The sequence below is a fragment of the Diabrotica undecimpunctata genome, chromosome 6, assembly GCF_040954645.1.
Source record: "Diabrotica undecimpunctata isolate CICGRU chromosome 6, icDiaUnde3, whole genome shotgun sequence".
In the NCBI taxonomy this organism is placed as follows: Eukaryota; Metazoa; Arthropoda; class Insecta; order Coleoptera; family Chrysomelidae; genus Diabrotica; species Diabrotica undecimpunctata.
The window spans coordinates 138182519-138197599 of NC_092808.1; the positions used below are offsets into that span (position 1 = coordinate 138182519).

General features: G+C 30.7%; 1 protein-coding gene across 1 annotated transcript in view; it reads left to right on the top strand.

Moving 5' to 3' along the window:
- Osi15 (DUF1676 domain-containing protein Osi15) overlaps positions 1-4412 on the top strand; it is a 35040-nt gene extending 30628 nt beyond the window's left edge. The window contains exon 2 of the mRNA XM_072533826.1: positions 4027-4412. Within this exon, the coding sequence (XP_072389927.1) occupies positions 4027-4316 (290 nt within the window). The 3' untranslated portion in view covers positions 4317-4412. The remainder of the gene's footprint in view (positions 1-4026) is intronic.
- Positions 4413-15081: the final 10669 nt, after the last annotated feature.

A 15081-nucleotide genomic window follows, 5' to 3' on the forward strand; every position in this document is an offset into this window, starting at 1 on the left:
TAGGCAAGGAAAGAGAACTTTTTAACACAGTAAAAGTTAGAAAAACATCATACCTAGGCCACATACTGAGAAATAATAAGTACCAATATGCCCAACTTATAGTGAAAGGAAACATCGAGGGAAAGAGAGGCCTAGGAAGGAAAAGACTATCGTGGCTCAGAAACATCCGACAATGGACAGCGTTAAATTTTGAACAGCTAATAAGAACAGCTGAAGATAGAGAAGAGTTTAAAATTGTAGTAGCCAACCTCCATTGAGGAGAGGGCACTTTAAGAAGAAGAATTCTGGTACTTCTGTTTTTTTATGTGGCTATCGGTATACTATGGATGCATTTTTGACAATATTCCCAATAACTTGTTAACAACGTCTATACGCTTTAACCAAGCTTATAAGGTCTTTATTTTCATATGAATTTTTGAAAAAATCGACTATATATGTTTAAAATTTAATTATAGTGTTTCTTCTTTAAATAGAATTTTTGCGAGTTGTGATAATTTTTCTACCTCATTGCAGGTTTTCGGTCTCTTTGTTTTGGTTTCTTCCTTCTTGTGCGTGACAAATGGTTGATCCAATACTTCCTCACTAGGAGGTATCTGTATCTGAAAAGTTCCGTTTGGCACTTACAGAATCAGTTTCTAGTAAAGCTTGGGATATTTTATACTAGTGAACTAGTAGAAAAAGTAGAAGTATCAATGGTATCAGATTGATTAGCAATTGGGGTTTCTGTTGTAAGAAATTTTTAAGTTATTTGATTATTTTCTTATTTAAAAATTAATAGATTAAGATAGTTGGTAAAAATTTTAGGTATTGGATAATTCGGTAATACAATTTTTATCTTTATGTCCTGTGGTATTATTTTGTGCTCGTCTTCGATTATAGTGTTTGAAATGTCCTGGCACACATTTGAGATTACTAGTCGACTAGCAGGAGTATTTAATCTACTAATTTCTATATCATTTTGTTGTATTAAAACGGATTTGCGATTCTGTAATAAATTTTCTTACGATTGTAGTGTTACTAAGATAAATGCATACCCTTTTGTTGAAGGTTTTGAATGCGAAGATGATATTTTTGGTTGTACTAAAATTCCTATTGTTATTTTCCTATATTCTTATATCTGTTACTGATGATAAAACAATTGCTTGTTTTTTAGATGGTAAATTCAAATTGCTTACGGCATTAGAGTAAGTTAATGTTGGAGATGTTGTAGATGATGTTGATGTTAAAGACGTTGATACTTCTTTAGTAGCTGCTGTTTTAGTTTTTAATTTGCTATTCCTTTTTAATTTTTATCTTCTTCATTAGCCAGTAATAGAGTAAGAGCCGCTACTGACATTTGAAGATTAGTTTTTTTTAAATAAAAATGGATCTTTTGTTTATATCAATGCGATATGTTTCAAATGGTTTATATGGATTGAATAAAAACTGTACTTACAATTTTGCTTCTCTGTAGTTAAAAAATCACTCTTCTTTTACTCTTAGTAACAAACCTTTTTTTAAAAGTTGGCATAGACCAACACTAAAAACTTTTAAGAAGCTGAAATTATTGACAGTTCTCTCAATAAAGTCCTATGTTTTGGTTTAACCAAATATCTTCCTTGGTGTAATCTGTTGATTTCAGTTTAGTTTCTTTTTCAAAATTTTGAAATCACTTCTGATTTCAATTTTACCTTAAACATTGAAATATCATGCTATGAAAGTGTGCGATGTTTCAGCAAAATACATTTAACTTTTATAGCCAACATAAATTATAATTTTTCCCGATGACTCTACATTATGATTAACTTTTCTATTTTCAATAGAATGTTATCGTCACGTAAACAAAACCTGTGATATAAAATTATTAAATAATCAATAGTCGACGTTCGGCGTTATAATATATATTATTATTCCAAATTGGAATTATCTGATACAATAAATTATTAAAACAAAATAAATAATTTAATGCGAAAATGTTTAATGTAGATTTATTAGAACTGTTTATAAAAAAATCAATATTATCATAATTAATATGTGTCTCTGTGGTTTGTAGAAACATAATTAGCTAAAACTTGATTAATGTTTATATATTGTTTACAATTAAAACTTTTAGTAATAAAAAATTAAGAATTTTAATAAATAAAAGCAAGTGAGGGGCTAGTGGTAATAAGCTTAAGCAGAAATAAAGTGTGAATTTAAAATGTATTAAGGATTCAACAAATCTTTTTATCAATATATTTATCTTTAGTACCTTGTATGAGTTTAAGTGTTTCTGAAAGAGTTTCTTCTTTACACGTACACGTCTCCAATTCACTTGATATTACATTTTTAAAGGGAACGTACAATTTTCCAGCTCGAAAAAGGGAACCTTATGCCCTAAGAGGTAATAACCAACAGTTGGTTGGTACCTCTCAGAGAATATATATATATATATATATATATATATATATATATATATATATATATATATATAAAGTAGTTAGGTATTATTGACTGACACGTTATGTAAAATAAAGTTTTATTTTGAGGTTGCAGTCATTAATAGGGCAGGAAAGTAAAACTCTTTGTTCTTTATTCAAGCTTTCGCAAAATTTATTTGCTTCTTCAGGATATGCTAAAATATGGTATCAGTAAATACAACGAAATTAGAACTAAATAGCATTGTATAAAACTAGTAAAAAAAAACTTACAACATGAGGTTAATCCATTAAATTTTCAAATTTGCAAAACATTAAAACTTAACTTATTTTAAAAATTATACAGTTATGTAAGTACAATATTCCAATTTAATTTAATTTTGTAAAAATTCATTTTGACATTGATTGTTTGATTTATGTCAGAAAGACACTCGTTTCTGTTTATTATATTTTTTGTTGTTGATAACTAGCTCTTGATTGTTATTATGGTTACGTACAAAGTGGCGCCAAATATGAATATTTAAATTTTTTGAAATTCTAATATTTATAGTCAGAAAATCTAATATTGGAAAATTATAGTATTAATTTTCGTAAGACAGAATGTAATTATAGATATTGCTTAGTTTATCAATATCAGTTTTTTTATTAACGCATTGATATTTATTTATGCATACCATTTCTTATGGAATAATTCATTCATACAATTAAATAAAAGAGAATTCTTAGAAATGGTATGCATAAATAAATATCAATGCGTTAATAAAAGAACTGATATTGATAAACTAAGCAATATCTATAATTACATTCTGTCTTACGAAAATTAATACTATAATTTTCCAATATTAGATTTTCTGACTATAAATATTAGAATTTCAAAAAATTTAAATATTCATATTTGGCGCCACTTTGTACGTAACCATAATAACAATCAAGAGCTAGTTATCAACAACAAAAAATATAATAAACAGAAACGAGTGTCTTTCTGACATAAATCAAACAATCAATGTCAAAATGAATTTTTACAAAATTAAATTAAATTGGAATATTGTACTTACATAACTGTATAATTTTTAAAATAAGTTAAGTTTTAATGTTTTGCAAATTTGAAAATTTAATGGATTAACCTCATGTTGTAAGTTTTTTTTTTACTAGTTTTATACAATGCTATTTAGTTCTAATTTCGTTGTATTTACTGATACCATATTTTAGCATATCCTGAAGAAGCAAATAAATTTTGCGAAAGCTTGAATAAAGAACAAAGAGTTTTACTTTCCTGCCCTATTAATGACTGCAACCTCAAAATAAAACTTTATTTTATATATATATATATATATATATATATATATATATATATATATATATATATATATATATATATATATATATATATATATATATATATATATATATATATTATGTTGAAACCTAAATTATTTCAGCAAATTAAATGACACATATTCTTAAAAGTTTTACTCTTTTGTAAACATAAATTTATAAATTTTAAAGCTTTTAATAAAATGTATAAATATGATCAAAATTAAATAAATAAAACATTCATTTTTTATATTAAGACTCGTTTTTTTACTTACGTCTTAATAGATGCATCTAAAAATACTTTTTATATTTTCAGAAAGCCGCACTAAACGCCTACGAAAAATGATCCTACCGCTTATTCTTCTTTTAAAACTTAAGGCTGCCATTATTATACCCATAGTGCTTTCCGCAATATCATTTGTTGCCTTCGCTGGACTAAAGAGCGGATTAGCAGCCTTTTTAATCTCTGGAGCTGTAGCTTTTAAGAGCTTTTTGGAAAGTCATGGACAATCGAAGGTATCCTATGAAATCGTTCCTACACCACAGTGGAGTAGAACATCCATTGAAGATTCGTTACCAATTGCTGGCTATCAAACTATAGCTTGATAGAAATCGATATCTACATATTTATTTATTATTTATTTTATTTATTTATTTTCTTATTGTAAAAAAGGCTAATAAAGTATATTATTTTAATATTTATTTGTTTTTTTAATATCATTTTATTTTTTTTTTCTTAAATTGTATGTTTATATCTTGTTTTATTATGTTATTATTTATATTAGTATTTTGCATTAACATATCAAAATGAAAGAAGATTAGGCGAAAAGTGACAGAATTTGAATACTTAGGAGTCACAATAACAAACACGGGAAGAGGGGAAATAGAAATAGACAAAAGATTAATGAAGGGGAGTAGGGTCACTAAATTATATACTGAGAGCAAAAATTTATCAAGGACAGCGAAACTGCGAGTCTACGTGGCACTAATAAGACCCGCAGTGATGTATACTAGTGAAATGTGGAATATGAATCAACAGGAAGAAAAAAAATAGAGACTGGGAAAGAAAGATACTAACGCTAAGTTGGTATCTTAGCTAAAGCTATGTGGTCAAATCATACAAATACTTGAGAACTGAATTGTTAAACAATTACTGAAGATGGAAAAATGGTAAAAAAGAAGCGAACGCCCAAGGAAAAACTGATTGGAATCAAAATTTATCAGAAATACGTGTGAGAGATTGAAAAAAAAAATGGAAGGAAGTAACCCAGGTTTTAGAAACCAGGGGAACCAAGAAAATAAAAGTTTGGGATAATCTGTAACACAAATGTGTAGAGCAAAGAATTAAACCTATTCCAAATAGGTAACAGAAATAAATTAGACTCACTCACAATCATTTTCATTTTACTACCCAAAACGACTGGTTTCGCTTTCTAAAATTTGCAAAGCATCTTCAGGTCAAACGGTAATAAGTAAATTAAATGCTGAAATTATAAAAAGCCCATATTAGCGTGCTGTCGATTCCATATTTTGAATTATATTTTATTGGAAATTTGCACTGCCTACAGGCAAGTCCTTCTATCTAATCCTTAAACTATTGGAGCTTGACAAGTGGGTGTATTTTCGACAAGTTTCTCTCAGTTCCTAAAAAGTTATCGCAACAATGAGGTCGAGAGTACTTCTTCGGACGACGCCGGACTGTTGGTGTGACTTTTTTGTGTGTCGTGCATTTTAAGAAATTATGGCCATATTATTAATCAAAACGAGTGCGTTTCGGCGATGACGATTATGAGACAACTCTTTTAAAGTGGTACAATGAGGAATGTGATAATGACAGTGATATAGACAATATTTCGGAAGACCATAACATTGAATCTGAACACGATACATGTTCGGAATTTTCTGATTCTGACGAGCCTGCAGATTGTAATGAATTAGCAGTAAGTGATAGTGACAAAACCTATGTTTATGGTAAAAATCGACACAGGTTGTGTACGTCAGAAGTTATCCCCTCATTTAGAACACGTAAACACAACATTGTCATAAAAGTGCCAATTCTAAAAACAAAGGCAAAAATGCTCGGCGAGGCTACACTACACTTGTCTGTTTGGAATATGTTGTTTAGTGATAACATTCTACAACATATTAAGCAGAATACAAACACAAAATTACGATCAATGCTTGAGAAATATGAAAATAACTAGTTCTATCCATCATCTTAGAGAAATGGATGTTATTGAGTTAAGAGCATTTTTGGCTCTGACAAGACTACTTGTTTACACTGCCATTTTCAACTCCAGTCACGAAAATATAGACCGTTTATTTGTAACAGATGGAACTGGAAGAGAAATCTTCAAAGCAGTCATGAGCAAAAAAATATTTGCTGTTCTTTTACTTGCTATCCGATTCGACAATCCTGAAGACAGGGAGGAACGCAAAAAAGATGATCCAACAGCGGCTATTACATTTATATTCAATACTTTCATAGAAAATTGTCAAAGTGTATACGGACTTGGTCAATCTGCCACAATTGATAAAATGCTTGTAAGTTTTCGAGGTAAATGCCGGTTTAAAATGTACCTAACAAACCGGCTAAATACGGACTCAAAATACAGTGTCTTACGGATGCACGTAACGGTTATTTATATATTGCTTATATCTACAGCTGAAAAGACATAGATAGATTTGGTATCAGTGACGAGCACAAAAAATTCCTAAAGCCTACACAAGCTGCGTTGCGCTTAGCTGAACCGCTCTTTGGTAGCAACCGAAATATCATAGCTGATAATTGGTACTGTTCTATTCAGTACCTGGCAGTACAAGGCTGAAATACTGCCCAACAGAAACAGACTTGAAGGGTGAACAATTTATGGATTTAGGGAAGAATGTACCTTAATTTCTCATGAAGGAAAAGTGGGAAAGGCTACAGTACTTATATCTTCAATGCATAGTAGACGTTATAGTGATCCCTCTACTGAAAAACCAGAAATTATTTCTAATTATAATGAGAATAAGGGAGGTGTAGATTCCCTAGATGAGAAATGCTCCAAAAGCACCTCAAGCCGTCGAACCCGAAGATGGCGATTAACAATTTTTTTTCGCATATTGGACATTTCTATAGCAAATTCATATATTCTACATCAGTCTTATAAAAATAATCCAGTAATAAAAGAAAAAAGTGTTTTTGCTCTGGAGTTGGCTATGCAGTTAGTGTAAGATCACATGAAAAGACGAATGACAATGACGAACATTTCACATCAATTACGTCTTACAATTAGCCAGATACTTGGAGTTTAAGAAGAACAAGAGGACAATCAGACAGATGTTCTTATTTTAGAAAAACGCAAGATTTACAGTTTGTGTCCGAGTAGAAATCGCAGGATGACAAAATACCTGTGCTTGCGTTGCAAAAAGCCTGTTTGTTTGGGATGTACAAAACCACTATGTAAAAATTGCATATAAAATTGGTAAAGTTTGACCGATGCTGGAAACAAACATTTTTGATCGATTTTTATTTTACATAGTTTTTTGTTTAGTGTTTGAACAGTGTGTTTTGTTACATAGTTTGAACATTTATCCTAGGAATACATTTTTTTTTCATAGTGTTTTTTATATATTTTTTTAATTACTTTACAAAACTATGTACTTTTTCATAAGTATTTGTATGGATGTCAGTTTTATTTAAATATTTTTTTCTTAACCCAAATAATGCCCAAATCTAATACGTTCACTTTTATATAAATATATCAGGGTATGTTTGTAACATCTGTTCTTAATTAAAAAATTATTTTTAAGTTTTGTTTTGCTTTTTTGAAAACAGTAGTTTCGCAGACTACGCCGGACCAGTTACGCTACTGCTACAGTACCGGACCAGTTAAGGGTTAAACTGTACAAACGGGAATATCGAGAGTCAAAACAGCGTCGCCGTCAGTTCTAATCGTAATGATACGACTTAGACATTAGGCTTTAAAAAAACGCTATCAAAATTCGCAGAAATCAATGAAATATTGTTGAGACGACGCAGACGTTTAAAGTTGACAGTACTCAAAACTAACTCAGTTTGTTGTTAAAGTTTTTTTAGCGAATTTTTTTTAATTATCTAGTATGAGTAGCAGTTTGTTTTTAATTTGAAGCTGCTTCATTGAAACCCAACTGTGTATACAGCAGAATTGAAATTGTGCTGTATATACAGCTGGTTACTAAGCTTTAGTATAAAATTTTTCAGTATGATTGTTTCAAGTAAATTTTTTGTAATCACAATAAATGTTTCATAATTTTCAGTAGATATATTTTTCTGTTCCAGATACTACGCAAACGTTTTTGCTTTCATTCACTACAGTGTGAACAGTTATCAATATAACAATATTTCAAGAAATTGCTTCAATTATCCGTAATCAGTAGATTTTTTTAAATATACCTAATTTTTTTATTTATTATTATTATATTATGGTCCAAAATTAGATTTCTTAGTTTTCACTTTTAAAAACCGGTCGTTGTCACCAATTACAACTAATTTTCTTCTCTCTTCGTCGTCATTTGCAAACTTTTGCCGACCCAAATTTCAGCAGATCAATTAATAAATGATGCATCTCAAAGAAAAAAATATCTGAAAATGTAGAGCAACTAACGATATCCTCTTCAATATAGAACGTTTGATTTCGATACTTTCTTAATAAGATTATTCTTAAACGATGATTTTAGTAGAGTGGCTTAAGAGTTTAAACAAGTTTTTGTCACAATTTTTATGAATAAATACCGAAATATTTATGGTTTTTATTTCTTAATTCAAATAGGTGGTAATTTTTTTAGTCAATCCTTTATTTTTTAAATTAATTAAAGAAGGCTCTGACAAAATATTACAGTATGTCCTTATTAAGGAGCTACACCTAGAATGAATAACTGCATATATATGAACAATCTTTACAAGAATAATGGCGATAGAACGACAGAAAGATAGTAAGAATTATGTAAGAATGTCTATGTCGTACGAGAAGAGAGGTGTATGATAATGTCCTATTAGCTAAGCTGTGGCAAATGTTAGAAGACTAGAAAATTCCACTGATTTGAAAATAAAAAAAAAATTAATAAAAAATATAAAGGTTACCAAATCGTACATAATAACGGTATTAGATTTTTGTTTCGATACAGGGCAGCGACAAGCCGCTTATACGTATTTCGACCTCTTTAGGTCTCCTCAGAACGGTATAGCCACTGCTCTGAACCAAAACAAAAATCTTTTCCGTCCTAGACAATAGTTATCAAAATAACTATATACGGACGTAACTACGCCATCTAAAAACAAAAAGAGAAATCAAACGATTTCTACCTGGCGAAACCGAATTCAAATTTTTACCAGTGGGCTTTCTAAAACTTGCAAAGCAAACAGCTTGATAAATAACTCGGCAAGGGAATCTAAAATTGCATTCCACATGCCGTTCATCATGGTCAAAATTCGTAGTGAATTCAGTTTCTAGTACTCCAAACGGAGTAAAGTAATAAAACATAATGACAGTATTAGATTTTTGTTTCGATACATAGCAGCGACAAGCCGCTTTTACGTATTTCGACCTCTTTAGGTCTCCTTAGAACGGTATAGCCACTGCTCTAAACCAAAACAAAAATCTTTCCCGTCCTCCGTTTGTAGTACCAGAAACTGAATTCACTACGAATTTTGACCATGATGAACGGCATGTGGAATGGAATTTTAGATTCCCTTGCCGAGTAATTTATCAAGCTGTTTGCTTTGCAAGTTTTAGAAAGCACAGTGGTAAAAATTTTAATTCGGTTTCGCCAGGTAGAAATTGTTTGATTTCTCTTTTTGTTTTGTTACCAAATCACTTCGCAGGGCTACTGAATTGCGTCTACGCTCTTTAAGATTTATTTGGAGAGGGTTTTAAATACCTGAAAAAAAAATGTGAACCTATGGATATTTTAATTGAAGATCACAAACTGTGCAGCTTGCATTTTCTAGATAAGTAAGTAATATTTGCACATCATTAAGTGAAAAATATACTAAGTGGGTTTTACTAATTAATCCATCAAAAACGGAGTATGTAGAGATGGAAGGTGAAGAAGAATAAATTATTTATGGTGGATTGTACAGCTCTGACTCTTGTCCTTAAGGTGTCTTTAATGTCTACATTCTACTAGGTTATATTTTTAAGTATAATCTGCCTATTGTTGGTATTGCCGCAATTTTCCTATAATTTGCTAAACCAATTTTTTTTTGCGTATTAGAGAGATATATGTACAGTGTGTCCGTAAAGTATGGAATAAATTCGATATTTCCTAAATGAAAAGTCTTTTTAAAAAAATCTAAAACACTTTGATTTTTAAATTTAATGTTCTACATTTTAAAATAAAATTTCATTATACAAGGTGATACACATTACAGTGATGACGTCATCAACTCTTTTTTTAAATATAACACCGTGTATTTTAGGATATTTTTGGATCGATAAAAATAAACTGATTTCAAAAAAGTATAATACTCGGGTCTAATGGATATAATTTGAAAGATATGCGCTTAGAAAATAAATTATTTATTATCAATTGCAAAAAATTAGGCTACTTCTAGTTTTTGGTAAACCATAATTATTTTTAGTAACGTTCAATAACAACTAAGTAGTACAATAATTGTATTAATTCGTGAATGTTCTGTATTATTGCTAAGAATTAATTTTAAGTAGAAATGAATTTGAGTGTAAAGCAAAAAATTTAAATACTCATGATGATTGGGTATGGAGACAAATCGCGAACTCAGATGGAAGTGTGTAATTTATGATAATATGATAAATATCCACAAATACCCATCACGCAGTCAACAGTAAGTAAGATTGAAAATAAATTTTGAGAAACTGGTACAGTTGAAAATGCACGCAAATCAGGTCGTCCCTCTGTAAATTATGTTACAACATTAGATGTTCTACTTGCTTTTGAAGAAGATGCGCACACTTCTGTTCGTAAGGTTAGTAGTGATCTCGATGTTTGTAAAACAACGGTACACAAAGTACGTAACAGTAAGTAAAGTAAGTAAAATGCACAAATTTTGCGAAATATTGATAAATAACAGCCACCGAAACCCTCACTTGGTTCAAAATGATATTTTTTCTGATGAGGCTACATTCAAATTAAATGGCGAGGTCAACCGTCAGAATTGTGGATACTGGGCAAAAGAAAACTCTAACTGGATGCGGGAACATCATACACAATACCCGCAAAACGTAAACGTATGGGCTGGCATTGTAAGAAATAAAATCATTGGACCCTACTATTTCGAAGGTAATTTAAACGGTCCAGCATACCTTCAGTTTTTAAGTGGGTATCTCGTACATACTTTAGTTAATTTATTCCCCAGTACAATTAGTCTTGGATGTTTTGATAAAAGTTTATAGTTTCAAGAGGATGGTGCGCCTCCGCATTATGCTTTAGATGTTCGAAGGTACCTAAACGAAATTTTTTCGAATCGGTGGATTGGAAGACGTGGATATATTGAATGGCCAGCGAGATCGCCAGACCCCAACCCTTTGGATTATTTTATGTGGGGTCATTTAAAGAATGTTGTTTATAAAACGAAACCTGCAAATATTGGAGAATTAAAAACAAGAATTCGTAAAGAAATAAACAATATTTCTCAAGAAACCATAAACAAGATTCTACAAGAATTTGTACAACGTTTGGGTTACAGTCAAATACAACAAGGGCTACAATTCGAACATTTAAGATTAAGTCATGTATTAATTACTGGATTACTTTCAAGTTATTTATTATAATTTATTTATAATTTATTAATATTATAAATCAATAAAAATTAATTTTCTAAGCGCATATCTTTTAAATTATAACCGTTAGACCTCCAGTATTATACTTTTTTGGAATCAGCACATTTTTATCGATCTAAAAATGCCCTAAAATGCAGGGTGTTACATTTAAAAAAGAGCCCATGACGGCATCACTGTAATGTGTATCACCTTGTATAATGAAATTGTATTGTAAAATGTAGAACATTAAATTTAAAAATCGACGTGTTTTAGATTTTTTTAAAAAGGCTTTTCATTTAGGAAATATCGAATGTATTTCATACTTTACGGACACACTGTATATGTATGTAAAATAAATACATATTTAAAGTATTTAATATGATAAATCAAACGACAAGGAGCACTGGTTTGAGAGATATAGTTTTTGAAAAAGAGAGTGAGCATTCCAAACTCTTTTAAAATTTTCTAAAAAAAAATTATTGCAGAGGTAGTTTGAACACTGCATAATATTTTTAAATATCCACTCTGATTTCGTTTTGCATTATATTAACAGTTCATGTAATACATCTCCTAACTTATTATTTCCAACCATAAATCTTCTTTAATAAGCTATTAAAGTATTCATTTAATTTCGTGCATAAATATACATTTCCCAGTAACTCCTTTTAGATTCACCGTTTAATCCGTAGTACTAATTTTTTTCCACTTTTAAATATGTAATTTTGCTTTATCGACTGCACTATAAGTATGTCTCTACTTCCTTTAAGTGGTAAGAAATAAGTATAAAAGTGTGAAATACGAAATGCACAACAAATTTTCAGGTTATCAGAGAATCGCTGAATATACGGCCTTGTAGATTCGCAACCAACATCCCAATGGCGTACGATACAGACATCCACGTAAGAAAGTCTAGTAAGAGAAAGAGCAGCCCTTTGTAATGCTTCCTGCTTAATTTAAATTTAATTAATTCAATAACACTTAAGGAAAATTATTATTTGTAAATCCTTTTCCTAGTATTTTTTGGAATTACAATCTGGTTATCAAGTATTAAAAAGTAATTTTATTATAACCTTAAAATCTGCCTATATCTTTTTAAAAGAAGAATTTATTCAACTGCCTCTATCATTTATCAAAACGTCGCATCTGTTTTTATCATTTTTTTCTAATCTACATCGTCTAGTTCTAAACATAAGCCTTCTTTTTACGTTTAAGTTTTATTTAATTTTAGGTTTATAGCCTACAATTTAATGGTCTTTTACTCCTATCCTTTTGAGTCATGCTAATGAGTATGCAAGCTCTCTTTTGCATCTGTTACTTTTTCTATAATCGTATTTTGTACCTGTTCTGCCAGTCTTTATATTTTTCACATAGTTTGTAAGCTAGGTAGAATAAGGTATAACAACTATTCAGATTAGCAGATCTCAATAGATAGAGTATAGCTGTAAAGAGTCATCTTCACGTATATGGGCGCCAATGGTCAGAAAACTGCGATATGAGCAAAAAGTAAGAGTTCGCATCAAAAATGCCAGAGCAGTATTCCACAAGCTAAATATAATTTGCTTTATTAAAGATAATAACTTAAAACTAAATATCAGATTTACATACATGATCATCATGTTCATATATTCAATAAATTGCTGTATACAGTGAAGAGAGTTAACACATTACAGAGCCACTAACATAAGAACTTAAAGCTTCTGACATGCGGATCTACCAAAGAATATTACTGGTACGCTAAGTAAACCAAATTACAAATGAAGGAGTTTTACCTACACTGAATGAAAAACAACACACAAAATAAATAAATAAACAAAAATTATAGAGGAGAGGATTTCCCTAAAAGGAGAACTGCATGAGAAGAATAAAAGACGAAGAACCAGACACGCGAGGTTACACTTTAGTCCTTACAGACTTGGAACCCTTTTTTTTATGTCGAAAATGAAGATGACCTACAAAGATTAATTAAAGAATTCGAAGATATGGCGCTCATATACAACATGGAGATCTCAACAGAGAAAACTAAAGCGATAGTGATATCAGCGGAACCGAGACGATGTAAACTAGTCGTAAATAACAAAATAATAGAACAAGTGATGGAAACTGAATACTTTGGAAAAAACTGTCAAGCTACGGAAAAGTGGAAGAAGAAGTACAAAAACAAGTGAACATGGCAAACAGAGCAGCAGGATGTCTCAACAACACAATCTGGAGAAACAAATACCTCCCAATGGAAACGAAAACCAGGATATATAAATCAACAATAAGACCGATAATGACGTACACAGCGGAAACAAAAGCAGATACGGCGAAAACACAAAGAATACTGAAAACAACAGAAATGAAAGTCTTATGAAAAATAACAAAACAAACTTTAAGAGACAGAGTAAGAAGTCAGGAAATACGAGCGAGATGTGGTATAGAGGAAATAAACGCGTGGACTAAAAGAAGAAAAGTGGAATGGAATCAACACATCGAAAGAATGACAGAAAATAGAATAGTACGAATAGCAAGAGACAAATCGCCAAATGGAAGAAGATCATTGGGACGACCGAGGAAAAGATGGTCAGACAACGTCAATTGAGGCTAAAAACCAAAGTAAAACAGGCATTAAGCCTATCTATAAAGTAGGAAGAAGAAGAAGACTTCGAACTCTACAAATAAACAGAAACGACTACACATAAAGACAGTGATAGAAAGGCTCTTAGGTAACTTCACAAAAAAAGGAATTGTAGTGCAATGCCAACATATTTCAAAATAGTAGAAAATTACGTAGAATTTAAAAGCTTGCTATAAAAACATTTTCAATGAATTTTGTTTTATTTTCCGTTCTCGTTTTCATAAGATTTTTAATTGTTATTTATTTACTATAAACTCTTTATATTCCAATCGATATCGCGTAAGGATTCCAGCAAGTTTAAATATGTACCTTCTTTATAAACAAAAGGGAGGTTTACACAAAGAACGATATTAAAGTCCGGGCTTCAGTCTGGTAGAGGTATGTTGGTCGGGGTTCGACAGGTCTAGACTACAGAAGATAAACGAGTGAAATGGAGAAAAGAAATAGAAAGAATTTTGAGCACCACCCTATTTTTAAAAGGAATAGAGAAACCTAGTAAATGCGAGAATGGGCAGAAAATAAGTTAAGAACGACAACGGAAAAGACATGAAGGGACGAAAACGGAAAGAACATAAGACCATAATAATATGAGAAAGATACAGATGATTACTATACGGGAACGAAATAGCCGTAACCATTATATTATATATTCATTATTACTATGCAGGACTTAGTACTGGTATATCAAAGATTATGAAAAGCGTGGACAAATACATAAAAGTATATGGTCTTGAAGAACTAGACAGAATTCTTCTTCTTCTTCTTCTTCCTACTTAATAAATAGGCAAAATGCCTGTTTTACTTCGTTTTTTAGCCTCAATTGACGTTGTCTGACCATCTTTTCCTCGGTCGTCCCAATGATCTTCTTCCATTTGGCGATTTGTCTCTTGCTATTCGTACTATTCTATTTTCTGTCATTCTTTCGATGTGTTGATTCCATTCCACTTTTCTTCTTTTAGTCCACGCGTTTATTTCCTCTATACAACATCTCGCT